Consider the following 27720-nt stretch of genomic DNA (forward strand, 5'->3'; position numbering starts at 1 on the left):
AGCCTGCCAGCCGGTCCAGCCCACCAGTCCAGCGCCATCGCCATGGAAACCAGCAGCTGACTTCCTATTGGTGGGCAGGAGGGGAGGAGGAGGGGGAAGGGAGGGCTGATGATTCTCCCCTGCTCCCCCCACCCCACTCTGAGGCTCAGCCCTCCTTCGTGCCCACCATCTCATTTGGGGAGCTCTGGAACCGTGAGGGACCCCTGCAGTCCCTCGAGCTGAGACTAGCTGGGGCCGAGACTATGAGGCAAGCAGCCCATCGACCCAGGCCTCCTTAGGACCGCCCAGCCACCCAGCAAGCAAGTGATCAGCGGCAGCGGAGAGAAAAGCTGGAGATAAAGGACCACCCTGGACCACTGGGGATCACCCCCAGCAACTCCTGAGGACCCCATCCAGGCTGAGGGTCATGATGGATGGCCAGACTCCCAGACACTGACAGACAGCTACCACTACAGATACGCTGGGCTTTACAGCACTGGCACACTGAGATAGAACCAGGGAGCGACAGCATCATACACTGCCACAGCCCTGCAATACAGACAGCCCCCACCCCACGCAGGAACCACTGGTAACTCCGAAATAGGCACAGACAGGGACACATAGCACCATCCTCCTCAACACACACACAAGTGGGGGTACCCATCCTCCAAACACATATGAGACATCATTGACCTGCAGGGACAGACCTGGACACGCGCATACACATACCTTCCGCTGGGCTTTGCTGGTGGTGGCCTCTGCACACCCTCGCTCCCCTCCACAGGAGACACCTTTGCTTCCCCACACACTCTTATACTCGCAGAGCCATGAGTAAACATACCTGACATTCCCCCCAGCTCCCGTCTGGCAACCCTGAGACCTTCTGAAGCCTCCTTCTTGGGTGGGAAGAGCTCAGCCAACCTCTCTCTGATGGAGCCTCGGTGAAGCCAAAAGCTTACAGGGAGAAGGGTCTAGCCTGGCATGACCCTTGTCAGTCTCCCCACTTGGCTGGGTGATGTCCCCAGGTCCAGATTCTGGGGACCCTTGTGGAAACCATGGAGCAACTGACAACCCTTCCACAGCTTGGAGACCCCGGAGCCATGGAGCCATGGGCACTACCGGCCTGGCAGTGCTGGACTCAGGGCCAGGGGTTCAAACCTGGAGATGCAGCTCCGAGCGTGGCGGTTACTCGGACAACTCTGCAGGTTAGAGGACTGAGGTCTGAAGAGAGCTCCGAGCCGGAGGGAGCCCTGAGCCCTGGGCCTGTAGGGAACACTGACCCTGAAGGAACCGAGACTGGGCTGCCCAAGCTGCGACAGCAAGCAGAGAGCCCTGGGCACAGCTGCTCCGGGCTAGAGGATGAGGAAACACAGGCTTGTAAGGTAAGGGAGGCTAAGGAGGGCTGCAAGATTGGCCAGCCATAACCTGTAGCCCCACTGCCTGTCTCTGTCTGTGAGTTGGTCTATGTGATCATCTGTCCTTGCTTCCTGGGAATCTCAGCGGCTTCATTCTGTGTCCCTCTGGCCCTGCCCCTTGGTGTGTGTGTGTGTGCGTGCGTCTCTCTGATTATGTTAGGTCTCCTCCTCCATGAGCCTGTCTGTTTTGGGGGGTCTTGGGGATGTTGGGGGTATGGAGGTGGGCTCAGTGCTGGGCTGAGTCAAGGAAGATCATAGTGTGGGTGGGTGTAAGTGATCTACTGAAGAGGATGGAGGAAGCGGGACTTTAGAGGGGGGCAGGGGACTTCATGGACCCAGGATGTCGAGAGGAATGGGGAAGGGGTCTGATCTGGCATTACCCAGGAGGATATGGGCAGAATGGCAAGGGCAGAGGAACAGCAGGAAATGCCCCCAGAATGGTGTGTGGTGGTGCAGGGCTGCCACTGAAGGCATGGAGAACTGGATGCTCCTTCTCTTTAGGTCCCGGCAGTACCCTTCTCTAAAGGCCTGGGACATAAGAGGAGGGGAGCTATTTCACACGGAGGACCCTGGCTAGGTTGAATAGGTTTCTGAGGCACTGTACCAGTCCTTCCCCATTTGACAGGCCAAGTCGAACGTGGGCTTTGGGGTCAGGTCCAATCTGGAGCTGCTGAGGGCCCTAGGGGAGCTGCAGCAACGCTGTACCATCCTGAAGGAGGAAAACCAGATGCTGGTGAGGCCTGGAGAGTGGGGTCCCTCTGGGGACCCTGATCACCCCATAAACATCTCTTCAAGGAGGGAGGTACCCAAGGGCGACATCATCATGTACCCCACACCCGGAAGACCCTTGCTTAGCACCGCCGAGGATCTCACTGTGTGCCCAGGCTCTAGCCTAGGGCCTGGGGAGTAGTAATGGGTCTGTGGGGTGCTCCCCACACAGTCCAATTCTGGCTGACCCCCCTTGTCAGAGAAAAAGCAGCTTCCCCGAGACGGAGGAGAAGGTGCGGAGGCTCAAGCGGAAGAACGCGGAGCTGGCGGTCATTGCCAAGCGCCTGGAGGAGAGGGCCCAGAAGCTGCAGGAGACGAACATGAGGGTGGTGAGGACAGACTGCCGGGTAGAGGCTTGGGTGACTTGGGAAGAGAACCAAGGCTGGGCCACAGGGAGTGGGCTTGGGTGTCACAGACTTATTACCCAGGAAAGCAGGAGTCCAGCGGCTGTGTAAGCAGGACAAATGCTGGCCTGGATTGAGGTTGGAGGTGTCTGGAGCTGTCAGGGGAAAGGGGTGCATGGGGGAGGCTCCTGAGCAGTCAGGGAGCAGAATTCTGGCTTAACACGTGCTGGAGCTGTTTGCAGCCTCCTGCTGAGCTCATCTGGGGTGTGGAGCTGGACTGGGGGCAGGGAGAAGTCCCATCCTAGTGGCAGCCCTGAATTAACAGTGTCCTCTGAGCCTAAACTACGATGTGATGTAGAGTTAACGCTTTCGATCCTGCTTGGGGATCCAGGATGGGGTTCATTGAGGATACGGTTCTTCTGAGGCCCCAGACTGGGTTTCCTCCTAATTCTTCCCCTGGGAGATGAGGAGTGGGAGGTGTGCTTCCAGCCCTCAGATGACCACCCTCAGATGCCTTTACCCCTCCTCTGGCTAGGTGAGTGCCCCTGTGCCCCGACCTGGATCCGGTTTGGAGTTGTGTCGTAAGGCCCTGGCCCGCCAGCGAGCCCGGGACCTCAGTGAGACAGCCAGTGCGCTGCTAGCCAAGGACAAACAGATTGCTGCCTTGCAGCGGGAGTGCAGGGAGCTGCAGGCCAGACTTACTCTGGTGGGCAAGGTGCGAAGGGGGCCTGGGTTTCTCTTCCTGCTCGATCCTACACAAGGATATCTGCTTAGAGTGTGGGCTGTGGACCAGATGTTAATGAGATGCAAATGAAACGGAGAGGTGGCGGCTGCTGGGGAGTAGGTTCCCCTGGCAACGGCCCAGGTGGGAGAGGGGAGAAGGCGACTGAATGGAAGGGGGTGGAGCCGTGAGTCCCAGACCTGGACATTTCTGTGCTCCAAGCCTGAAGCTGTGTGCCAGTGGATCTGACTGTAGGAATCCACACATAGTTCACACTTGCGTGAAGGAGTGTTCACACAAGCATTTAGCACAGTGCAGGCCCACTGCGAGCGCCCAGTGAACGAGCTGCTGTGAATGTCTGCCCACGAGCCAGGGGAGGCATGTGGCTGCATACTCATGCTTATATGACCAACCATATACGCATGGGAAGCTGCGCACTTTCCCGCGCATCCGAACCGATCCAGTATGGTGGAGAGGTGGAGATGATCAGGGGCCAGGCAGGGGTTGCGTCTGACTCGGTTCCTGGTCGCCCCACCCCAGGAAGGTCCCCAGTGGCTGCATGTGCGGGACTTCGACCGATTGCTACGCGAGTCCCAACGGGAGGTGCTGCGGCTGCAGAGGCAGATCGCCCTGCGCAACCAGCGGGAGCCGCTCCGGCCAGCCGGGTCCCCGGGTCCCACTGCTCTCTCCAGAGTAGGGGCGCCGGCCCCGGGGGCCCCGGGAGAGGTGAGCGCCTGCGCATGGGCAGGTGTGTGAGTGTGCTCAGATGCGGGGTCGGGGCAATCCGGGGATCTCCCCCTGCACGATGCTCAGAGGGGGACCCCCGTGGTGACATGCACGCTCTCCCAGGGTCTAGGGAGCCTTCCCGACTAGGGAGCGGGGACTTGTCGAAGACTCCCGCGCTCGTACCTGCACCGCGCCCTACCCCTGGGGGTTTCGGGGTTCCTCCCTCCGCAGGCCTGTGCCCCACGGGGCCAGCCTGGCCGCCCCTGCCGTGTCGCTAGTGGTACGGCCCGGCCGCAAATCCCTGGTTGCCCTGGCAGCCGCCCGGGGCCCAGCCCGCGCCGCCTCCTCCCGCAGCTGCGGTAGAGAGGGGACGCCCCCTTCAGCGTCCGCCCAGGGGCCAGGTCTGGCCGGGGTTACCCTGGGGGGCGGTGCATACGACAAAGTTCCAGGTATGGGCGACCTTCATTGAGCCGGGGCTAGGCAGCTCCAGTCCAGAGGGCCTGGACACCCCCCGCCGCGGAATCTAGAGGCCTGGCTCCTATCCATCATCCTGGGTGGGCAGCGTTTAGATTAGCCTCCAGGGAAGAAGCCTGGGGGCCGGGGGGAGAGGAGGGATCTGATAGTAACATAAACCTCGCGGGGTGGGGTTTCAGGAAGGGGTGATGGTGCTTGCTCAGACTCTGCCCCTCAATCTGATCTATGGAGGAAGATGTACCTCCCATCAAGACCTGTCCTCCAAAGTTCTCAGGAATAAATGGGAAGCTGATGAGGGTGGGCTTGGGGGAAGCCAAGGAGGTCTGGCTAGGTTTACACTACTCTAGGCCAAGCTCAGACAGGATGACCCAGAAGCCCAGCTCTAGGAACACCACATATAGATATCTCTCTGGGGATCCAAGCAGACTCCTAATTCTCTGCTAGTCACGGAAGGACACCCAGGACAGTTATTGAGTGCAGAGCAGGGAGCTGCTGAAAGCTAAAAAGGGAAAAGCTTTGGCCTGGATAAAGGACCCATCTCCCAGGGCACACGTGGGGCCTGGGATCTCAAAGCACTATGGCTCATAGATACAGGGTTGCAACCTTTATCCTTCCATGTCAGCTGGAGATATTGGGAGGGGTGGGCAGACAGCACCCCTCACCCATAGGCCCAGATGTCATCGCTGACCTGGTTATGAGGTGAGATCTTCCCATAGGTAGGCTGGCCGGGGCCAGGCTGTTCTCTGGTACCATGTCCCTTCCCCTGGGTATTCGCAGGCCATACACCAGGATGATGTGGACAGCCCACAGGTGGTCCTAGGGGAACCAGAGAAACAGCAAAGGGTGCAGCAGCTGGTAAGTCCTAGGTTGAGGGCTGGAGGCAGCCCACTGTGGGCAGCTCTACCTTTCCCCATGAGAAGACCTTGGTTCTGACCCCCACAGGAGTCAGAGCTCAGCAAGAAGCGAAAGAAATGTGAGAGCCTGGAGCAGGAAGCCCGGAAAAAACAGAGGCGATGTGAGGAACTGGTAAGCTCCCAAGGCCGCCCAGGAACCAGCTCCCTTCTTTCTCCCAGGCCGGCTCCCTCAGCTCCTCTTGCATCCTCCCATCCTTAGGAACACCACTTTCCTCTTGTCCTTAAGCTTTCCTTTCCTGGCCACTGCAGGTTTCCATGGGAGGCCTTGCCCGGGAGGGCAGGGTCCTTCATGTGAGAGGGCCCTTTCCTCAGAGCTTGTCTGACCTCGGCCCACAGGAACTACAACTGAGAGCAGCCCAGAATGAGAATGCCCTCCTGGTGGAAGAGAATTCCCGGCTCAGTGGGAGAGCCGCAGAGAAGGAGCAGGTACAGTTTCTGCCCTGTCCCTGGAGAGAGTTGCGCCCCAGTGAGGCCCGAAGGCCTCTTCTTGGGGTGTAGTTTGAAGGGAGCTGTTCCCCTTTGGGCAAGTTGCAGGCGGGACAAAGCTCACACATGCCCACCCCCACCCCGTGGCCCCTCTCCAGGTGGAGTGGGAGAATGCAGAGCTGAAGGGACAGCTCCGGGGAGTGAAGCAGGAGAGGGACTCAGCCCTTCGCAAAAGCCAGGGCCTGCAAAGCAAGCTGGAGAGCCTGGAGCAGGTGCTGAAGGTGAGAGGCTTGTGTAGGTGGAGAAGGTGGGACAAGCCGTGTGTGTGTGTGTGTGTGTGTGTGTGTGTGTGTGTGTGTGTGTGTGTGTAGCATCAGGGCCTGAGGGGGTTCTGGGGCCACCAGCCCTTGGTCACTTCCAGCCTTGGTTTTCTTTGTGACAGAGGGCCTGTGGAGCAGATGGTAGTTGAGGTTCCCCGGTCTTGCGTCTTCTGTGGACATGGTAGAGTGGGAAGCTCCGACCTTGACCCACGGTCTTGTGTTTCAGCACATGCGGGAGGTGGCCCAGAGGCGGCAGCAGCTGGAGGTGGAGCATGAGCAGGCTAGGCTCAGCCTGCAGGAGAAGCAGGAGGAGGTCCAGAGGCTGCAGAAGGTGGGGGCAGGAGCCGGGGCAGGGGGCACATTGGGCGGCTGAACCCCAGCTGTGCGCTCACTCATCCAACAAGCATGTTTGGCCTACCCGCTACTGTATGCTAAGCGTTGGGGAGACAGCGGGGAATGAAATATGGGTTCCGGACCAGTCAATGGACCAGCCAGCAGATCCTGAAATTTGGGGCCAGAGTGGGTGATGTAGTGTGACCCTGTTTTAGAAAACAAAAGGTAGAAAAGTAAGATTGATTCTGTGCAGGAGAGTGACATGATTCAACTCATAATGTCACAAGGTCAGGCTGGCGGGATGGGTACGAGGAGCGACATCCAGCAGGTGATAAGATGTCAGGGCTGTGGCAGGAGTCTAGGAGGTGGAAGTACAGTGGAGACAAAAAGTGAGTGGACTGGAAATACAGTCTGGGGATAAAATTGCAAGGACACTTCTGTGCCGCTCCTTGTCTGTTTGAACCCTGGGGAGAAGGAGGCTTTTCATCCCGTCCCCACCCTCAGCACGTGAAGGGTGAAGGCAGACGAGTCCATTCTGTTGCTGTGATACACGTCATAACCAAAAGCAAGTTAGGGGAGGAGGAAAGAGTTCATTTCGGTTTACACTTCCAGGTTATAGTTCACCACTGAGAGCAGGAGTCCAGGCAGGAACTGTGGAGGAGCACTCCTTACTGGATCTCTCAATGTCTTATACTCAATTAGCTTTTTCTTTCTTTCTTCCTTTTTTTTTTTTTTTTTTTTTTTTTTTTAAATATGGCCTTACTATATTACCCTGGCTGGCCCAGAATGCTCTAAATCAGGATAGCCTCACATTTACAAAGATCCTCTTGGCACTGTCTCTGGAATGCTGGGGTTAAAGGTGTGCGCCACCACACCTGGCCCCAAGCTAGCTTTCTTTCTTTCTTTTTTTTTTTTTTTCTGGGACAGGGTTTCTCTGTGTAGTTTTGGTGCCTGTCCTGGATCTCACTCTGTAGACCAGGCTGGCCTCGAACTCACAGAGATCCGCCTGGCTCTGCCTCCCGAGTGCTGGGATTAAAGGCGTGCGCCACCACCGCCCGGTGTAAGCCAGCTCTCTTATACAGCCCAAGGCCACCTGCCTAGGAATGCTGCCGCCCACCGTGGGCTCAGTCCTCCTCCGTCAGTTAGCAGTTAAGACAGTGCCTCATGGGCGTGCCCACAGACCGATCTGGTCAAGGCAATCCTTCAGTTGAGAGTCTCTCTTTCAAGTTGACAAAAACTCGCCCGGACAGAGCAATGACTCTGGGAGACAGGGCACCTTGCTTGAGTTTCAAGTTCTGTTTTTGGGAAGTTTGAGGGGGTATGATAAAACATTTAAATGGACACATCCCAGACGACTGGGCATGAGTCTGGAGCTATTAGGTGGCTGCCCTTGGAGGTGTTGGGGGTCACCAATGCCCAGAAGACTGCAGAGAGGCCTGTGTCCAGGGGCGCCTTGACATTCCAAGGGATAGAAGACAGGGGGCAGAGAAGAGGGTCAGAAAGAGCCACCGATAGGTAGGGTAGGGTCCACCCACCAGAAGGGTGGGTGTCCAGGGAGAGAGACCGCAGCTGGCCCCACCTCTTCTCGGCCCTCCCACCTTCCTGTTTAAGGCAGAGCTCCGGGTGGGAGGGACCCTCTGGCCTCCTGCTCCCCAGACCCTCTCTCCTTTCCTTCCTACTCTTCGTCCCCCTTGTCTTTCCAGCCCCTCATCCTCTTCCTCCCTCACACCTCACTCTCCACCTGGTCCTGTTGAGCATCCCCCTCCCCTCCAGCGTGTCTTCCTGTTTGCAGGCGCAGGCAGAAGCCAGGCGGGAACATGAAGGAGCTGTGCAGTTACTGGAGGTAGGGCCTTGGGGTGTATAAGGACTTGGGGTATATAGGGCCTTGGGGTGTATAGGGCCTTGGGGTGCATAGGGCCTTGGGGTGTATAGGGCCTTGGGGTGCATAGGGCCTTGGGGTGTATAAGGACTTGGGGTGTATAGGGCCTTGGGGTGCATAGGGCTTGGGATGCATAGGGCCTTGGGGTATATAAGGACTTGGGGTGTATAGGGCCTTGGGGTGTATCAGGACTTGGGGTGTATAGGGCCTTGGGGTGTATCAGGTCTTGGGGTGTATAGGGCCTTGGGGTGTATCAGGTCTTGGGGTGTATAGGGCCTTGGGGTGCATAGGGCTTGGGATGCATAGGGCCTTGGGGTATATAAGGACTTGGGGTGTATAGGGCCTTGGGGTGTATCAGGTCTTGGGTGTATAGGGCCTTGGGGTGTATCAGGTCTTGGGGTATATAGGGCCTTGGGGTGTATCAGGTCTTGGGGTGTATAGGGCCTTGGGGTGCATAGGGCTTTGGGGTATATAAGGACTTGGGGTGTATAGGGCCTTGGGGTGTATAAGGACTTGGGGTGTATAGGGCCTTGGGGTGTATCAGGTCTTGGGGTGTATAGGGCCTTGGGATATATAGGGCTTTGGGGTATATAGGGCCTTGAGGTGTATAAGGACTTGGGGTGTATAGGGCCTTGTGGTGTATAGGGCTTTGGGGTGTATAGGGCTTTGGGGTATATAGGGCCTTGGGGTGTATAAGGACTTGGGGTGCATAGGGCCTTGGGGTGCATAGGGTCTTGGGGTGCATAGGAGCAGGACATAGCAGAAGGAGGGACCGGAAATGAGGCTGGGCCGAATCCCCTTTAGTGTTGGCCTATTTCTAGGCTGGGGCGCACGGGCAGGGCTCCTGAGTCTGGGCAGTAGTCCTCCCACTGCCACCCACCTCACCTCAGAGGCTGCTTTTACTTTGAAATGTCCTTTTCATATCCTTGCATCCGCCCAGGGCACTGCCAGGGTGGTATCCATCCATCAGAGGCCCCTGGCTTCCCTCCCTCTCCGGGTTATTGACCCGTAGAAGGAAATGTTCTGACTTCTCTGTGCTTTCCTCCCCCGCCAGTCTACGTTGGATTCCATGCAGGTACAGTCTACTTATGCCTTCCACCTCCTGGTGTCCCCCGCTCCCCAGCCCCCTCATCTCTCTTCCCTCAGGGACCAACTCTGATATACCACAGAGGGGCCATCACTGATGGCAGACCTGAACTCCACAGATCTCTGGAGAGCTTACAGGACACGTGGGCTGTCCCCTCATCTCAAACCTGCAGCTGAGCTTGGCAGACCCAGGGCCTTCCCTCCTGTTGTCTTAGACCGTGAGGAAGTTCGTCGCCCACTGACTCATGTTCCTTATGACATGTCAGTGGGAGAGCCCTTGATCTAGAAGCTTGCTTGGTGATTGAGGAAAGGGCATGAAAATTGGCTCATTCTATCCAAAGACATCCCTAGTTTCCCATGGAACTTCTTGCCGACCTCTCTGAGGACAGGGCCACTGCCTATGGGAGAATAGCTAGGGCCAGAGCTAAGAACATTCCGGAGTTGTTGTTGTTGTTGGGCTTAGGAAGTCGTCCCTTTGGCCTATAAAGTATTCTGAGGCAAGAGTGGCGCCGGCCTGGGTCTGAGAGTCGGGGCCCTGGGTTGGTGCTCAGGCTGGGGGAGTGGGGAACATATGTGTAAACTAAAGTCTGATGTGGGCCTATGTGGAGCTGGCGGGCGCTGTACAGCTCTGCTAGGTCCAGTAAATCACAACGGGTCTTGTTGTAGGCCCGGGTTCGAGAACTTGAGGGCCAGTGCCGCAGCCAAACCGAGCGCTTCAGCCTTCTGGCACAGGAGCTCCAGGCCTTCCGTCTGCACCCAGGCCCCCTGGACCTGCTTACTTCCGCCCTGGGCTGTAGTGCCCTTGGGGACCGTCCTCCACCCCACTGCTGCTGCTCTACCCCACAGCCCTGCCAGGGGTCCGGCCCCAAAGGTAAGCTTTCCCCTAATGACATTGGGGTTTTTGTATAGTGCAAGGCTAGAGTTCAAGATTAGAGGCCAGCCAGCCATCCAAAGTCACACAGCAAGTTAAAGACATACCTCATTGAAGTCAAGATCTGAGGCCGCTGTTCTGCCTCGAACGGGGGTTTGGGCCCTACCCGTCAGTATCAGGGTCTTAGGAAGAGTCGAGAACTGAAGGTCAGTCAGATCTGGTGGTCCTAGCTCTCTTCTCTTACCAGCCAATTGGAGATAGCATGTTGCTTAACCTCTTAAGAGATAGTTTCCTAAGCCATGAGGCAGGAAGAACTCAATACACTTCATGAATGCTCCGAAGATTCAGATAGATATGAATCACAGTGAGTTTCTCCCCCAGACATTCCCCTTATTGTTAGGAAATCTGGGTATAAAGGCCAGACGCCCGTACCCCTATTTCCCCAGTCCCTCCTCAGACCTCAGATCCCAAGCTCACTTGGCATCTTCTCTTTAGACCTTGACCTCCCGCCGGGCTCCCCAGGACGCTGTACCCCCAAATCTTCTGAGCCTGCTCTTGCTACCCCTACCGGAGTCCCTCGAAGGACGGCGAAGAAGGTGGAGTCTCTTTCCAACTCGTCTCGCTCGGAGTCCATCCACAACAGCCCCAAGTCATGTCCCACACCAGAGGTCAGTGCTGGCCCAGGGACTTTGGACTTGGGTGTTGGCTTAGAGAAGGGCCAGAGGTGGAAGGAGTTAGGTGGCCACTGATCCCGAGCTGGGACATAGAAGGCCTGAGGGTTCCTCTTGTGGGCAGGAACTCAGGCGGAGCCTGCTCTCCAGGGCCTGCCTACCCAGCCGCACCTCTCTGGGGCCCAGGGAGGCCCCTAGAGTCCTGGGCCGGATGGAGGAGACAGTTTGGCGCCTGATCCTCATAATGACTCTGCTCATAAGAGCGACTGTAGTGGAAGGAGTCGCTTGTGTGAGGAAGAGCACGGGGTTCCTGGATTCAGATCCCAGCTTTATCTTAGGAAAGTCACTCATGGTGTCTCAAGGCTTTGATTTCCTGGGGCGGGGGGGAAGGGGATAACAAACATTGCCTTGTAAGATTGTTGTGAGGGTTACGTCTCAGCGAGGGCCACCCAGGAGATGCCCAACACGTGGCCGCTGTAGTCATTACTAACTCCACTCACAGCTCTTGTGATCACCTCCCAACTCCGGGAAGTGGAGGTGTCAGGCCAGGAGCAAGCCTACTCACCAGGGTTTCAGAAAGTGGTACAACCCAGCCCTGGGCCTCTGCTGCCCCCTGGTGGGATAGAATGATGGTGCTGGCTTTGGGCTTGCCTCAGTGGCTCTGCCCTTGAGTTCCAGTGGGGTTGGAGCCGGAGATACAGTTAGAGGGCTAAAACAGGGGGAGTCTCCAGGCCCCCTTCCTGCTTGCTTCCAGCTCTTTACAATTAAGATGCTTTGCTGAGCTTCTTCTTTAGGGAGCCAAACTGTCACTGAAGCCTACTCCCCTGTGACCTGGCCACCAGTCAGGTTCCCCGAGTCCTGGGCTGGAGCCAGGACTCAGGGAAGGGTCCAAGTTGTCCTCACACTCAAGATTAGGACAGCTGTGTGTGTCACAGACCTTCTGTCTCAAATCTGGTTTAGAAGATGCCAGGCCTTGTTGCCACTGGCCTTGAAGTATAATATTTTATGCTCCCTTCTCAAAGTCCCAGCTACTCTGTCTGCAGTGTCTTTGGCTTTGGGCCTTGGACCATAGACCCTGGCGAGGAACCAACTCTTTCTTCCTGCTCCAGGTGGACACAGCCAGTGAGGTGGAGGAGCTGGAGGTAGACAGTGTCTCCCTGCTCCCAGCAGCTCCGGAGGGCACCTCAGGAGGAGCCAGGATCCAGGTCTTCCTAGCACGCTATAGGTAGGTCCTTCTTGCTCACTCTGCTACTCCTAGCACTGGGGTGCACAGAGGACAGGTATGGATGAATATGGAGACCCCTGGACACAGTGGAGGGTGGTACAAGGGTCCTGGCTGAACACTGTGCTTACGGCACAGTTGAGCCAAGGTGGGTACCATGAGTGCTCTACTTGGCTACGCTAGTAACCACATCTCCAGAAAGGCTTGATGTGTGACCGTGTGAAGCTGAGTATGGAGGTGAGATGTCAGCCACCATGTTCTTCCCCCTCTGCTGTTCTCCCAACAGCTACAACCCCCTCGAGGGTCCCAACGAGAATCCAGAGGCTGAGCTTCCACTGACAGCTGGCGAGTATATCTACATCTATGGTGACATGGATGAGGATGGCTTTTTTGAAGGTAGGACTGTAGTAGGAATCACCCAGCTTTACTGTCCCTGAAGACCTCTGTCCTTCCAGTCCTGTTCCTCAGCACACTCCGGCCACCCCAGCTTTTCAGACTCAGCTAAGGGCTGCTCTGAGATTTGGGACAGCTGGCAGGGAAAGAGACATGACTGGCCTGGAGAAGGCCAGGGTCTCTAACAAGTCCAGATGCTAGGAAGAGTGCCTCGGGATACTTTGACTAAATCAATTGTGCTAATAAACAGAGAATGGCACTATTTAACACAGGTGACAATTGCAGTTAGGTCTCTGTCTGCACTGGGTGCTGGACTCCCGTCAGATACGAGGAGGAGGAGTTCGTATTCAGATCCCACGTGGTCCGAGCAGGTGGTGGGTAGGCGCCAGGGCCAGGGCAGGACCGAGCTTCAGGGAAGTTGTCCAGGTCCTGAAGGGAGCCACAGGGCTCAGCATGCGGCAGGCAGATGTGTCACTGACACTAGGGCCGCTGGTAGACCCTGCAGAAGGAGTGAGTGGCCGCAGGAGCCTCCTCCAGAGTGCTCCTGGCTGGTGCTCCGAGCCGCATCCTTCGACATCGGGGAGGTGTGCTTGGAGCACGGCAAAGCCCACAGCTGTGTGTGGAGATTTAGGAAACGGGTCAGATCGGAGTGAACCCCAAGAGCTTTAGAGCTTGCTTAGCTCCTTTCCCGGGGCCCTGTGAGCAGCTTCTGGGGGTGCTGATGCATGCCTTTGTACACCAAACGGCTAAACTTCCCGTAAGGGTAGATGCTGGAGAGCTAGACCAATGGCTTCCAGGAGACTGGTACTTAATTGGTGTCTTCGCAAATTTTGTTGGTTTGTTTGTTTTGATATTTGTTGTTTCTGGGGTTTGCACCTAGGATCTCATGTGTGCAGGTTACTGTAGCACTGAGCACAAGCCCAACTCTCTTTTTCTTTTTTAACCCAGGATCTCACTAGGGTTTCCAGACTGGCCTTGAACTTGGTTTGTATCCAGGCTGGCCTTGAACCCTTAATCCTCCTGACTCAGCCTCCTAAGTAGCTGAGATTTCAGGCCTGTGCCACCAAACCTGGCTGTCATGTGTTTTAATGAGAACAAATGCTAGAAATTATATATACACACATATATATGTAAATTTTGACTTTTTTATTATGTGTATGTGCCTATCTGCATGTCTGTACATGCGCTGAGAAGAACAGAAGAAGGCATCTGATCCCCTGGAGCTGGAGGTACAGGTGGTTGTGAGCTATCCTGTGGGTGCTGGGAACCAAACCTGGGTCCTCTGCAAAAGCAGCCAGCAGAATGCGGCAAATGCTCTAACCACTGATTCATCCCTCCAGGTCCACAGTACCAGTTTTTTAAAGGGGACAGCAAAAGCACAAACAAATCTTATACCTTAGTTTACGGGACTTTAAATTACATAGTCTCCAGGACTATGTTTGTTTGTGTGTGTGTTTATTTTGAGACAGAGGCTCACTGTGTAGCCTAGGCTAACATAGAATTCACTATGTGGACCAGGCTGGCCTCTGACTCACTTTTTGCAGCCACGTCACTCCAGTCTCTGCATCTGGGTCACATTGCCTCCTCCTCCTGTCGCTCCTGTGTGTCTCTTATAAGGATACTTGTCGTTAGATTAGGGCCCACCCAGATAACGTCGGATCAAGATATTTACTTAGTTATATCTACATAGGAGTACTACCAGATTAGTAATAGTTCTCAGGTTCCAGCGATTGGGGAACATGGCCATATTTTGGGGGGCCACCATTCAACGTACTATGGTCCTTACGACATTAACTTACTGAGAATCCCTATTGTTTCTTCAAGTGTCCTTTGTTTTCTAATACGAGCAGAAAAGTTAAGAGGGGAGGGGCATGCGGTACTGCTGGGGCACCCCCTGGCACCCTGCCGCTCAGCCTGCTCTGTGCTTTGTCACAGAGAGACCCTCCAGCCACCCACGGTCTGCTCCCCAAGAGTGGCTTCCCCTTTTATATGCCATGTAGGTACCCTGCTTCTTCTCTTTTGATGTCCCTTAAATGCACGACAATGTTTTTAAAATTCATCACATCTTTGGGGCTGGCGTGCATAACAAAGGCACACTGGTTACTGCCTGGATTGATGCCCGCTGTGCTCCTGGGCATAAGGTTGGAGCTCCTGACCCTTTCTAGGCCCCCCAAGTGCTCGGCTCTGTCACTTCTTATTTGATGAGGTGGTTTCCCCCCTCTTTTGTGGGTATCCCCTATTCCGCAGGCCTGTGTAAAGTCTACTACAGTTACACGTCTTCCCTCTTCCCTCCCTTCCTTCCGGTATGGGGTCTCCTGTAGCCCAAGCTGGCCTCCAATCCGTTGTGTAGCTCAGGGCGGCCTTGGACTCCTGATCCTCCTGCCTCCACTTCTCACATGCTGTATTACAGACGTGTACTCAGATCTTTAAAAAAAAAAAAAAATCTATCTATCTATCTATATCTATATCCATATATAGATTTATTCCTTGACAATTTCATACATGTATACAATACATTTTGTGCATACCCTTACCAATCCCCCCTTCCTTCTACCAAGGCTCCATCTCACTTTCACGTCTTTTTCTTTTCACTTTGTGACCCACTGTGTTTAACCAGGTCCACTCGTGTGAGCATGGCTATGAAGCCATCCGCTAGTGTATGAGTAACTCACCAGTGGCTGCATCACTGGAGATAGGGGCTTCCTATCCTCCAGCATCTGGGGGTGGGGTCCTATGATCCAAGACATTTAAAATTTCTGTGTGTGTGTGTGTGTGTGTGTGTGTGTGTGTGTGTGTATGCGCGCGCGCGCGTGGGTGCGTGTGCGAGCACACCTGTAGAAGCCTGAAGATGACATCACAGTCTCTGAAACTGATGTGGGTCCTGGGAACTGAACTTGAGTCCTCTGCAAGAGCAAGAAAGTACTCTTAACTGATGAGCCACCCTCATGCTTGAGATAAGATTCCCACCATGTAATCCAGGCTTGCCCCCCTACTTCCCATCTGCCTGCCTCTGACATGCGGAGAGCTGAGACTATAGGCATATACCCCCCCCCAGATTTTTAATATGAAAGTTTCTAAATATGTCGACTACATCAAGAGGTGTTAGGGTTGTGGTTCATTTGGTAGAGTACCTACCTGCCTACCGAGTGCAAAGTCCCAGGTTCAATTCCCAGCACTGCGTAAAACCATGGATGGTGCACATTTGTTATCCTAGTATTTGTGAGGTGGAGGGAGGGGGATCAGAAGCTCAGGGTCATCCTGGGCTACACAGTGAGTTCAAGGCTAACCTGGGCAACACGAAATCACAGGAGAACAAAGCAAAACAGAAATCAAAGGCCAGTGTGATGAACGTCTACACCTGGATTTTACAGTCGTCTGCACCCTGACATGCTTGCTTGATCCATATGTAGGTAGGAAACAAAAAGCTAGTTTAAAATGATTGTGGACATCATGACATTTTCCCTAGATATTCGTTGCTTTAGGATGTGGATGTACCCAGATCTTAATATATATATTCCTTGACAATTTCATACATGTATACACCTGGGAGCTTATTAGAAACACCAAAACTCAGTATGTCCCAGAGTGGACTTACTAAGAATCTGCATTTTTCAAAAAAGCTGTGGGTGATTCAGATGCACATTAAGATTTTAGAGGCGCTGTCCTCTATGACAAAAACCCTGTTATTACACTCACAAAGGCCTATAGTAGTTCTCTAATTAAAATCTTGATTGCCCTTCGGTCTTAAAATCACCGACAGGTAAAGGTTGACTGGAACCAGGTACTTAGGAAGCAGCCATTGAGAAAATGCATTACCAGATGAGCTTTTCTCTGCTTCTTTGTCTGTCCCCACCCTCCCCCCGCCTTTTCCTGCCCTCCCTCTGCCAGGGGAGCTCATGGATGGCCGAAGGGGCCTGGTCCCCTCCAATTTTGTAGAGCGTGTGTCTGATGACGACCTCCTGACCTCCCTCCCCCGGGAGCTGGCTGATCTGTCGCACAGCTCGGGCCCTGAACTCAGTTTCCTGAGTGGAGGCGGGGGAGGCTGCAGTAGTGGGGGCCAGAGCAGCGGGGGACGTAGCCAGCCCAGACCAGAGGAGGAGGCTGCAGGAGATGAACTCAGTCTGAGCCCCCCGCCAGAGGGACTGGGCGAGTCTCTGGCTGTGCCTTACCCCCGCCATCTCACGGTCCTCAAGCAGTTAGCCCACAGTGTGGTGCTGGCCTGGGAGTTGCCTCCTGAGAGAGTAGATCTACGTGGCTTCCATATCTTTGTCAACGGGGAACTTCGTCAGGCCTTGGGGCCCGGGGTGCCCCCCAAGGCTGTTCTTGAAAATATGGACCTGCGAGCTGGGCCCCTCCATGTGTCTGTCCAGGCCCTAACCAGCAGGGGCAGCTCAGACCCTTTGCGCTGTTGCCTGGCTGTGGGTACTGGGGCTGGGGTGGTACCCAGCCAGCTACGGATCCATCGGTTGACAGCCACAACTGCTGAGATCACCTGGGTACCGGGGAACAGCAACTTGGCCCATGCCATCTACCTCAACGGAGAAGAGTGTCCACCCGCTCGCCCCAGCACCTACTGGGCAACCTTTTGTCACCTGCGGCCTGGCACGCTCTATCAGGCCCGAGTGGAGGCTCAGATCCCATCGCAGGGGCCTTGGGAACCAGGCTGGGAGAGACCAGAGCAGCAGCGAGGTGCCACCTTGCAGTTCACCACACTTCCGGCAGGTATGTCGGTGTGGACAATGATGTCCCCCCAAACCCAGGAGAGCCAGGCGGCGTGAGTGCTCATGGCAGGGGAGACTGACTTTGTCTGCTTTCTCAGAGACGCGGCTACCATCTCTGTCGGGGAGAGCCCTACGTTGCTTTTTCTTGTGCCCCACATCTCCCAGGTCTACCTGATGCCCCACTGGATGTGCAGGTTGAACCAGGGCCCTCTCCTGGAATCTTGATGATCAGCTGGCTCCCTGTCACCATTGACGCTGCTGGTACCTCCAACGGTGTCCGGGTCACAGGCTACACCATCTATGCTGATGGGCAGAAGGTATGGCTTGGGGGACTCCAGCTGCTTAAAGTCAAGGGGCAGCGTGTGGGTCCTTCCAGAAGCCTGTCTTCCTGGCCTGGCAGGGACGCACAGCCCCTGGCCTTTGGGCACCGTGTCGTAAACTGGTGGAGAGCGTGGGTCTTGGCAACCCATGGAGGATTGGATGGCTTCTGCTCTGAAGCCACGTGGTCAGGAGAACTAAGAAGAGGGCTTGGGAAAACGCCGGCAGAACGCCAGTAGCCAGCCATCCTGACCTCACGCTGGGCTCCCCTAGCCTCTCTTCCCTGCTTTCTCTCTTCCCTGTAGATTATGGAGGTGGCTTCCCCCACAGCAGGCAGTGTGCTGGTGGAGGTGTCCCAGCTGCAGCTTCTGCAGGCCTGCCATGAGGTGACTGTGCGCACTACGTCACCCCATGGCGAGTCCACTGACTCCATCCCGGCCCCTGTCGCCCCAGCCCTGGCTCCTGCCTGCCAGCCAGCCAGGATGTCCTGTCTCTCACCACGACCAAGTCCAGAGGCCAGAACAGCCCTTGCTTCAGTCTCCCCAGGACTTGGGGATCCCAGCTTTCCCCTCCGGCATCCTGCCCGCCCTGGAAGTCAAGACTCCCCTGCGAGCCTTCCCATGGAGGTGTCCGAAGCATCCCAGGAGGAGCCCCCAGCCCCCTGCTCTCAGGTACGTCACCTGTTGGGTGGGAAGCAGGTGCACACTGAAGGAAGGGTTGGAGCCTGGGCTCATGCTCGACGCCATCCATTCCAGGAAGAGTCTGGGGCAGCTGTCCAGGGCACCTCGGAGGAGAAGAGGGCTACTGAGCCAACCCCAGGACGAGAAGGCCCCGGCCCTCTGGCTCCCTCCCTGGCTAAGCAGGAAGTAGAGTGGACTTCAGGAGAGACTGGCCCCATGCCTTGCTCCACCCAAGGAGAGCCAACCCAGAAGGCGCCGAGTACTGAGGCCTGCCATGGAGGAGATCTGGGCTCGGAGCTGAAACTCAGAGCTGAGGTAGGGGTGGGAGGCATGCTGTGTAGAGTCAAGACATCTCCCTACACTTCGCCAGCCCCCTCTGCCTGTCCTCTGCCCTGGCCTGGCTCCAATACCTTTGCGTGGCATGTCCGCTTCTCTGATATATATCATTTCATCACCTTGATATATATCATTTCATCACCTGTTTGAGTCTCCCCCGTTACCTTCCATCCCTACCATTGCGCGTTTTGGCCACAGCTCTCTCCTCCTCTGCTAAGGGATCCTTTCTGATTCTGGCTGGTGCTGACCCTGCCTAGAACCCTTCCTGTCTTTCCTTCTTACCTCTCCTCTTTTAATTTGGCATTCCTATTTTGAGACAAGGGCTCATTCTGTAGCCCGGCCCGGCCTGAACCCACTCTGTATCTGAGGTGGACCATCACCCTCCTCCCTTACCCTTCAGAGTACTGGGATCCCAGCCATAAGCACCTGTCTTGCCTTTGCTAGAAAGAAGACATGTCAGAGCTTGGAGTTCGTCTGGTGAATTCCCTTGTAGATCACGGCCGTAACTCAGACTTATCAGACATCCAGGAGGAAGAGGAAGAGGAGGAAGAAGAGGAAGAGGAACTGGGTTCCAGGCCTTGTTCCCCCCAGAAGCAGGTTGCTGGCAACAGCGTCAGGGAGAATGGAGCCAAGGTAATGGGGTGGGGAGGAGCCGGTGGGCCCAAGACCCGAGGCTCCATGGGCCACCAAATCCCATGGCAGCTGCTCCAGCAAGTCGAGGCGTGTGGCCTGGGTCCCATCCTAAAGAGTGGATGTGAAGAACCTCGGGGCCTCTGCCCTGCTGGCAGAGCGGGATGGGGCACTTTCCATACTCTCTCCCCACCCCCAGTCTCCCACATGTTGCACCCTAGCCCTGGGAAGCCTTCTCAGAGCCTTGTGCTAGGAGGCTCCGGGGAGGGGATGGAGAATTCTCTACCTGACCCTCCCGGCTCGCTCCCTTGTGCTCCTGCCCGACAGGGACCGATGTCCTCCTCGGTTCAGCCCAGACATGTGTGTGACTTTGGTCCAGCCACTGTCCCTCTGATTCTTTCCTCTTGGCAGGCAGCTGAGGGAGGGCTGGGTGTGTGGCCCCAATCCCATGTCCTCACTTGAGGGCAAAGGCCCCGGACCTCTTGTCTTCCTGGTGGACTTCTCGCTGCTCTCTTCTCCCCACTCCCAGCCCCAGCCCGACCCCCTTTGTGAGACTGACAGCGAGGAGGAGATCTTGGAGCAGATCTTGGAGCTGCCTGTCCAGCAGCTCTGCAGGAAGAAGCTGTTCAGCATCCCCGAGGAGGAAGAGGAGGAAGAGGAGGAGGAGGAGGAAGGGCAGGAGAAATCAGAGCCTGGCAGCTCTTCCCAAGACCCTAGCCAGCCCGAACTTGTATTGCTAGGGCTGGACTGTGACAGCAGTCAGCCCCAGGGACCTGGCCTGTGTCCCTTGTCTCCTGAGCCCTCCGGGGCCAGGGAGCACCTGGAGGATGTGCTGGGCGTAGTCGGTGGGAACAGCCGGAGGAGAGGAAGTGGCTCCCCCGAGAAGCCCCCAAACCGCAAGCGACCTCAGGATCCCCGAGAACATTGCAGCCGTCTCCTTGGCAACGGCGGCCCCCAGACCCCTGCACGGCCAGGCCCGCCACGGGAGAGGGGCAGCCTCCCTGTGATCGAGGGCGTCAGGGTCGGACAGGAGGCGGGTGGGAGAGGGCGACCGGGTCTTTCCCGGAGGTGTCCCCGCGGCCCTGCTCCAGAATCCAGCTTGGTCAGCTGCCTCTCTCCAAAGTGTTTGGAGATCAGCATTGAGTATGATTCTGAGGATGAGCAGGAGGCGGGAAGCGGGGGTATTGGCATCACTAGCTCCTGCTACCCCACAGATGGGGAGTCCTGGGGCACAGCAGCTGTAGGAAGGTCAAGGGGACCTCTGAAGGTCAATTCAGGGTCCAACCCCTACCTGCGACTCCCAGCCTGGGAGAAAGGGGAACCAGAGCGGAGAGGCCGCTGTGCTGCTGGCAGAACCAAGGAGCCACCCTCTCGGGTCTGTGCCCACTTCCCGCCTTGGGCGGCCCCCTCTGCCTGCTGCTGCCTGGTGGCTCTGCTTGCTGCCCACCAGCCACTCCCATTCCACGCTGCCACCTCCATCAGCAGAGGTGGGGCTGGGCCTCTGGGCTCCCTCACCTGTCTCCCCCCACCTACATTCCACTGCTCTCTGCTTCTGCTGAACGGAACTGGGATGCACAATATTCTGTTACTATTGGCCACCACGTGCCGCCTTGGGCAGGGTGGCCCTTTCCTCCGAGTAGCTAGTTATGTCTTCAGGACACTTGACCGTGATGCCATATCCAGAGAGTCACCAGCCCTGATGCCAATGGGAGACTGTCCTCTCGCATTCTCCTCGGCCCCCCCAGGCCCCCTCTTCTGCACTCATCTATTGGGGAGCTGGGGCCTCCTGCCTGCCCTCCCACTGTGGGGGTGTCTGGTGCTCAGCGAGGCTGGGCCAGGTCCCTGGAGAGGAATGCTGTGCTCCTGTTCTGCTGTGCTGCTTACGCTGACGCCGGGGCCAGAGCCGGGGCACGTGGGCCACCGCGGGGATGGTGTGTCACCTCTGCCCTCTGCTGCCCTCTCTTTGCAGGCCACAGAATCTGGGGAGTCCCGAGGGAAGGACAACTCTGGGCGGAGAGGACCCCAGAGGAGAGGGGCCCGGGTGCCTAGGCCTGGTACCGCCGAGCCGGGTGAGCACCTCATAGCGGCTGGGCCAGGTCCAAGGGAGCCTCTCTGCACCTTGGATGGAGCTCACTGAGTCACCGCTCTGTTCCCAACCCTCCACAGCCCCTCCGAGGAGCCCTCCAGAGCAACCAGCTCATCAGAACCTGCCTGTGCGGGTCTTTGTGGCTCTGTTTGACTATGACCCTGTATCAATGTCACCCAACCCTGACGCTGGAGAAGAGGAGCTTCCCTTCAGGGAGGGCCAGATCCTCAAGGTGAACCAACTCTAGCCCACGTATTGTCTTCCCCCAACTCCTCTTGCATAGGGCTGGGGGAGGGTCAGAGAACGTAATTTCTAGAGCTGGGTGATGCAATTCGGACCCTGCTTCTTCCACTTCGCCCCGTGTAGAACCTCCCTGGGCCTCAGTTTCCTCTCTGGTAGAATGGGAATGGTCTCTATTGCCTCCCGGAGTTGCCTGTAGAGTGAATGATTCAAGGTACACGTGGCACTTCTTCCTGCCACGCGGTCGGCAGTGGGACTATTTGCTTGTTAATATTAGCATTTTTATTATGCTTTCAAGTGTTGATGGGAGGCTTTTTGCTTTTCTCTGGCACTGGAGAAATCCAGTCTGGGGTGCTCTGAGGCAAAGACCATATAGACAGCAGATTGGGGGTGGGGGGAGGCGGGTACAGAAGAGGTGATTTTTCTCAAATTCCTCTTAGTTCCGAGTTTTTCCTGTTTCTCCTCTCCTCTGCCCCAGTCTTCAGAAGACAGAATTCTCCTGCAGTTCCTAGTGGGGTGCTGCCAGGACCCAGGGCTTGGGTGCAAGGAGTGGGTAGAACTAGTATTGAGACCACCGGTCTTTGCTTCCAGGTGTTTGGAGACAAAGACTCGGACGGTTTCTACCGGGGTGAAAGTGGAGGCCGCATAGGTTACATCCCCTGCAACATGGTGGCCGAGGTGGCTGTGGACAGTGTGGCGGGGAGACAGCAGCTGCTCCAGCGGGGTTTCTTGCCCCCAGATGTTCTCACCGAGGCCTCTGGTATGACCTGTCGCTGCCCCTCACCCTTGGTTTGAACCCAGGCCCATCCTAAGAGATTCACACGTCTGGGGGTGGCTCCAGGTGCCTCATTTGTCCTGAGTTGAGTAGAGCCACTCAAGCCTGGCCTGCCTGCCTCTGCCTCCCACCTTCCTGCAGGCGGCCCCGGGGTACGGCGTGTTGAAGAGATTGCAAAGATGTAACTTAGGTCCTGAGGGTCAGCCTGGCTCTTACTGCAGATGTAAGGTACAGGCCTTAAATGAGCTCACTATGAAATATAAATAAAATAAAATAAAATAAAATAAAATATAAAATAAAATAAAATAAAATAAAATAAAATAATAAAATAAAATAATAAAATAAAATAAAATAAAATAAAATAAAATAAAATAAAATAAAATAAAATAATGGAAGAAAGGAGCAAGGTCAGAAATCTCAGAGGCCAGGGGCCTTGCTTAGAGCTCTTGCCTAGTGCGCAAGGTCCTGCATCTGGTTCCCAGCACTACAAAAGAAAACAACAGGGTTGGGGATTTAGCTCAGTGGTAGAGCGCTTGCCTAGCAAGCACAAGGCCCTGGGTTCGGTCCTCAGCTCCAGAAAAAAAAAAAAAAAAAAGGAAAAGAAAACAAAGACCTGGAACCCTGGGAAAAGCCTCTAGGCTGGCCTATTCCTCCACTCTTGCCTCAGTTTCTCTCTTAGATCTATCTGTCTTCCTCAATCAGGGAATGGTCCTTCTGTATACTCCTCAGCCCATATGACCGGGCCTCCCCCCAAGCCTCGCCGGTCTAAGAAAGGTAAGACCCTGACCGACACCTTGCGGTACCTGTGACCACTTGTGTGGATGGGTGATGGGGTGGCGGTGCGTGGCTCTCTGAAGAGACACCTGTAGGAATTTGAGCAGATAAAGGGATTGAAGCAGATCCCCCACACACACACACACACCTCCAGCGGGGTCTTTGTCTGTAAGTTCTGTGCACACTGAAGCATGTTGCTTACTGGCTCTGGGTCTCAGTTCAGTACTGAACCAAAGAGATGATATTCTAAGTATTTCTCCTCCTGTGTCCCTCATGGGAGGGTGAGCATCCTGTCTGCCCCCTCCACCCCCATCCCAGCCCGGGACAAAGAGGGAAAGGCAGGCAGGCAGGACTCAGAGACACATTCTCTCCACAGCGGAGCTGGAAGGCCCACAGCCCTGTCCAGGTGAGGAGCCGTTTCTGGGCAGGGTGTCTGGGGAAAGGGACGGGCTGGGGAGGCCCCACTTGTCAGGAATGATGACAGTGGAGGGGTGGGGGACTCGGGGTGGTGGCCACGGGGCTTCCGTGTTGAGGCCAGTATGTGGAGGGGTTCAGGAGCAACTTTTCCCCCCTCTCTACAGGTCCCCCTAAGCTGCTCCATTCTGCTGTTCTGAAAACTTCCCGACCTATGGTGGCTGCGTTTGACTACAACCCCCGGGAGAACTCTCCCAACATGGATGTGGAGGTGAGGACCTTCATATGATGCCCGGAGATGGGGAGTGGAGTAACGAGACCTTTCCAGGTCTGACATCTGCTTCTTGCTCTCTCCACAGGCAGAGCTGCCCTTCAGGGCAGGAGATGTCATTACTGTGTTTGGGAACATGGATGACGATGGGTTCTACTATGTAAGATCCTTGTGGGGGAAGGAAGGTGTATTATACTCCATTATACTCCGGTTCACCTGCTGGGCAGGCATTAGGGCGAGAGATCCTGGCAGAAGGCCGGAGAGATGAGCTGGGTTACTTGTGGGGACACTGGCCCTTAGGCTGTTCCCCAGGGTCTCAGGGTCAAGGGGACAGGGATGGTACCTTATCCTGTCTCAATCTCATCGGCATCTCCTCCTCAGGGGGAGCTGAATGGACAAAGGGGCCTGGTTCCATCCAACTTCCTGGAGGGCCCCGGGCCCGAGGCAGGTGGCCTAGAGTCTGGGACATCCCAAGCCGAGAGTCAGGTCAGTGAGGAGCTGGGCTACCAACTAAGCATTTCATCTCTACCCTGCTGGGTGTTCTGGGACTGGGATGCTATGGCGGGAGATTCTCAGAGGCTGAGTTCATGACACAGAGGAACACCATGTGTGTCCCAGCAGAATAGGGTTCTACTAGGTCAGCCTTACCTAGTATATGCCCCGGTCTGCAGACCAGTGATGGCAGAGACGCTGATTCCCAGGCCATCTGACCCAGCTGATGATACCCAGGGGCCAATGTAAGTGAGGAGCCCCATGGAAAAGGACCCCTGCCAGTAGCCAGTCATTAGGATGTTCCCACCCTGCTAGGTCCTCCTGCCTCCAAGGTGCCTTTTGAAGCCAGTTGGCCTGCAAGGCCCAGCTTTCTGGGTTCTCCTTACGTGCCTCTCCTTGGGCTGGGTGGGATACAATTAAGTATCCCAGAGAGCAGGAAGGTCACCAAGAGACCAAGCTCCAACCAGAAACCCCGTGCAGTAGCCACGAACGCAAAGGCTGGGTCAAGCAGGAGCCACCAGGTCCCTGGGCCACTTGGTGACTGACAGAGAGCGTGCCGGTCTGTTGGTAACCCCATCTCCTGTCTTTGTGCCCTGTTCTCAGAGAACGAGGAGGAGAAGAGACCAGTGCTAGATGGAGATAGATATTGGTAGAGAGAGCAACATGTAAGTGGGGGGACTGTCTCACGTGTCTCGTGTAACCTCCATCCCCACCTCACCGTAATTACACTTTGTCTCAAACAGAGTTGACTTGGCTTTTCCACTTTCTTCCAGGAATGGGGGAGGGAGATCTTGCCATGAGCCACATGTGGGTGTAGGATCTCCGCTCCCCCTACCTTGCCCTTACCCTGGGCAGTGCCAGCTAGCTGTCATAGGATGGCATGTCATCTTAATAGATGACATCGTGCCTGAGCTGACTCCTCACATTCTGTAGCATGCAGCTTACAGAACATTATGTGACCTTCGTGATGTGACTCAGTGGTACTATGATACTGTATGGCTGCGGTATTATAATATTGGCAATTATTATTGGTGACAGGGAGGTGACACAGTAATGTCACCAGTAATAATAGTCTTCCTACCCTGATCCTCTGGGATTCGAACGGTTAGACTATCAGACATGTGCTTTTATTCCTGTTGCTTAAGTTTCTCTGCTTAGAGGATAAAAGGGGTAGCTTGTACAGTTGAGGTCTGTAGGCATCCTCAAGCTATTCTCTGGGGTCAGTGAACCCCTCTTCGTGTTTCCCCAGCCACCTCTCCCTCCTGGGAAAGGCTTGGACTTCTCAGTGGCCGTGAGCCTGGGCTGTAAATGTATTGACTTCTAGGCCTGGGCAGAGACTCCGTCTGCGGCTGTCCTTTGTCCCTCTGCCAACTCCCTCAGGGCCGCAGTGGTGGCAGCCGAGACAGGTTTGGTTGCGCACCCGGCCCCTCGCGCCTCTGGTCTGGGCTCTGTGGTTGGTTTTGGCCAGCAGCTTGCCAGGCTCTTGGCAGCATTGGGGGCTGGAGGGAGAGAAGAGAGGAAATGCAGTTTGGCAAGAGCTGTGCCCAGGTCCAGGTGAGGTCCAGCTGGGAGTAGCTTCCCGGTGATTATGGTGATTACCCTGTTTGCCCGATTCCCTGGCCTTAGGTCACCAAAGAGCTCTGCCTGGTGGGCTTGAGACAGGAGGAGCACCTCAGCATTGTGCAAGGAGCAGGGAGGAGGGTTGGCCAGGAGGAGCTCAGGGAGGGCTGCCTGAGATCCCCTCAGCGGCCATTGAGGGTAGAGTCTCAGTCTCTCTCTCCGTGGAGACCCCTGGGGCACCGTGTCCACTGCCTTGACGGGGATGCTCCTCCTTTTTGTCTGTGAAGTGCCGCAGGTGCCCCTCTAAATGTCTTTGCCCTGGCTCTTCCTTCCCGGGCGGAGAGATGACATGTGGGAAGTGGAGGTCAGCTTGGTACTTACAGTGAGACCCCAGGAAGGAGAGGGGTACACCCAGGGCCAGTGACAAAGCAGAGTCCCATGAGACTTCCTTCCTTAAGCAGGGCTCTCATCACCATCTCCCTTACCTCCATGTTGTGTGTCCGTGTGTGTCAGTGTCTGTATATATATGTGTATGTGTGTCTATGTGTCTATGTATGTGCATCTGTGTGTGTCTCGTGTGTGTGTGTGTGTGTGTGTGTGTGTGTGTGTGTGTGTATGTGTGTCTGGGACAGTGGCCAGGTCTGTGACAGAAGAACGAAGGAGCAAAAGCATGGTAGGGGGAGCCAGCCCTGGTCTCACCCTCTTTCTTATGTTCCAGGACCCTGGAAGCACCATCCAGGGGCCTCCGGTGCCCCGTAGCTGTCACTATGGCCTCAGCTCTGGAAGTCCCTCCAGGACCAAACTGGGAGAGCCACAGGGCATAGCTGAGAAGAAGCACGGTCTCCTCTCCAAAGGAAGGGAACTCCTCAAAAAGCTGGGCTCCAGAAAAGAGTGAAGCTGTCCTCGGCCCCGCAGGCCGAAGTGGCCCCTGGAAGCCCCAGATCAACTGTGTGGCTGGACAAGGAAGCCCAGCCAGTCCAGGACTCCTATTCTCTGAGCAAACACTGGCACTCAGAGGGATCCGGGGGGACCTGGCGAGGGTGGGGCTCCATGCATCCTCAGTGAGGAGTCCTTTAGATAGACTCTTCCAGGAGGGAGCTGAGTCACAGAGTAAGTAACCAAGCACCAAGCACTGTTAGATCAGGACTGGACCCGAACCTCTGGATTTCCCAGTCTGCCCTCCTACCTATCTATTCCTGCTTTCCCATCACGCTCTGCTGGCCCTTCCTTGGCTTCCCTGCTTCCAAGATGGGCCCCTCTAATAATGGCTCTGGCTGTCTTCCCCCTGTCTTCCCTCCCCTGAAGGAACGTTTGCACTGGAGTGTCCCCTGGGGCAGGGGGCAGAGCCATGTATATATGTACATACTCAGTGCCTCAGTCCAGCTCCTCCGTCCGCTTCACCACACAGGTCAGGGGAGGAGAAAGGCCATGCCAAAGCGGGCCTGACCCCGCCCCATAGTGCTCCACCCCCTCCCTGCCCAGGCCACCTGGCCTCTGTGTCATCCCATCCCCCAAACCCAGGGGACCAGGGGCCAGAGAGCAGGAGTTGGGTTTGCCTTATTTTGCTCATTGGATTCAACTTCTCTTTTGCATCATCATTTTCTTCCAGTCCCTGTTGGGGTCCAGGGGCTGAGGGAAAGGACAGATTTATGCAGCTATTTTCATACGTCCCGTGTTCAGAGTGGGTGGCGTTTCTCCACCCCAACTCTAGCCATCCCATCCTTCATCCCTTGTCTGGGCGAGTCTCTTTGCATGTTTCCTTTGCTGTGGTGGGAGATGTTTGATTGGACCCCCAACCCTACCCTGGTCTCCAGGGATGTGGGATGGTGGGGGCTTTGTTTAAAAAGACATTTTATTATAATAAAGTCTATTTTCACAAAA

At 55.8% G+C, this 27720-nt stretch overlaps 1 protein-coding gene across 1 annotated transcript; it reads left to right on the top strand.

The window, feature by feature from the left end:
* Nucleotides 1-133: 133 nt before the first annotated feature.
* Tspoap1 (TSPO associated protein 1) lies at nucleotides 134-27720 on the top strand. The gene is made up of 32 exons (XM_059271477.1): nucleotides 134-1361; nucleotides 2020-2127; nucleotides 2363-2491; nucleotides 3042-3221; nucleotides 3768-3953; nucleotides 5205-5282; nucleotides 5370-5453; nucleotides 5678-5767; nucleotides 5926-6048; nucleotides 6314-6418; nucleotides 8213-8263; nucleotides 9354-9374; nucleotides 10052-10256; nucleotides 10752-10924; nucleotides 12037-12152; nucleotides 12436-12545; nucleotides 16431-17264; nucleotides 17429-17580; nucleotides 17887-18252; nucleotides 18337-18576; nucleotides 19042-19230; nucleotides 19757-20602; nucleotides 21197-21296; nucleotides 21394-21545; nucleotides 22145-22313; nucleotides 23031-23102; nucleotides 23479-23508; nucleotides 23684-23787; nucleotides 23876-23947; nucleotides 24169-24273; nucleotides 24883-24944; nucleotides 26558-27720. The coding sequence occupies exons 1-31, from the start codon at nucleotides 1035-1037 to the stop codon at nucleotides 24910-24912; spliced, it is 5547 nt and encodes a 1848-aa protein (XP_059127460.1). The 5' UTR covers nucleotides 134-1034; the 3' UTR covers nucleotides 24913-24944; nucleotides 26558-27720.

This window comes from Peromyscus eremicus, chromosome 8a, assembly GCF_949786415.1.
Source record: "Peromyscus eremicus chromosome 8a, PerEre_H2_v1, whole genome shotgun sequence".
Classification (NCBI taxonomy): Eukaryota; Metazoa; Chordata; class Mammalia; order Rodentia; family Cricetidae; genus Peromyscus; species Peromyscus eremicus.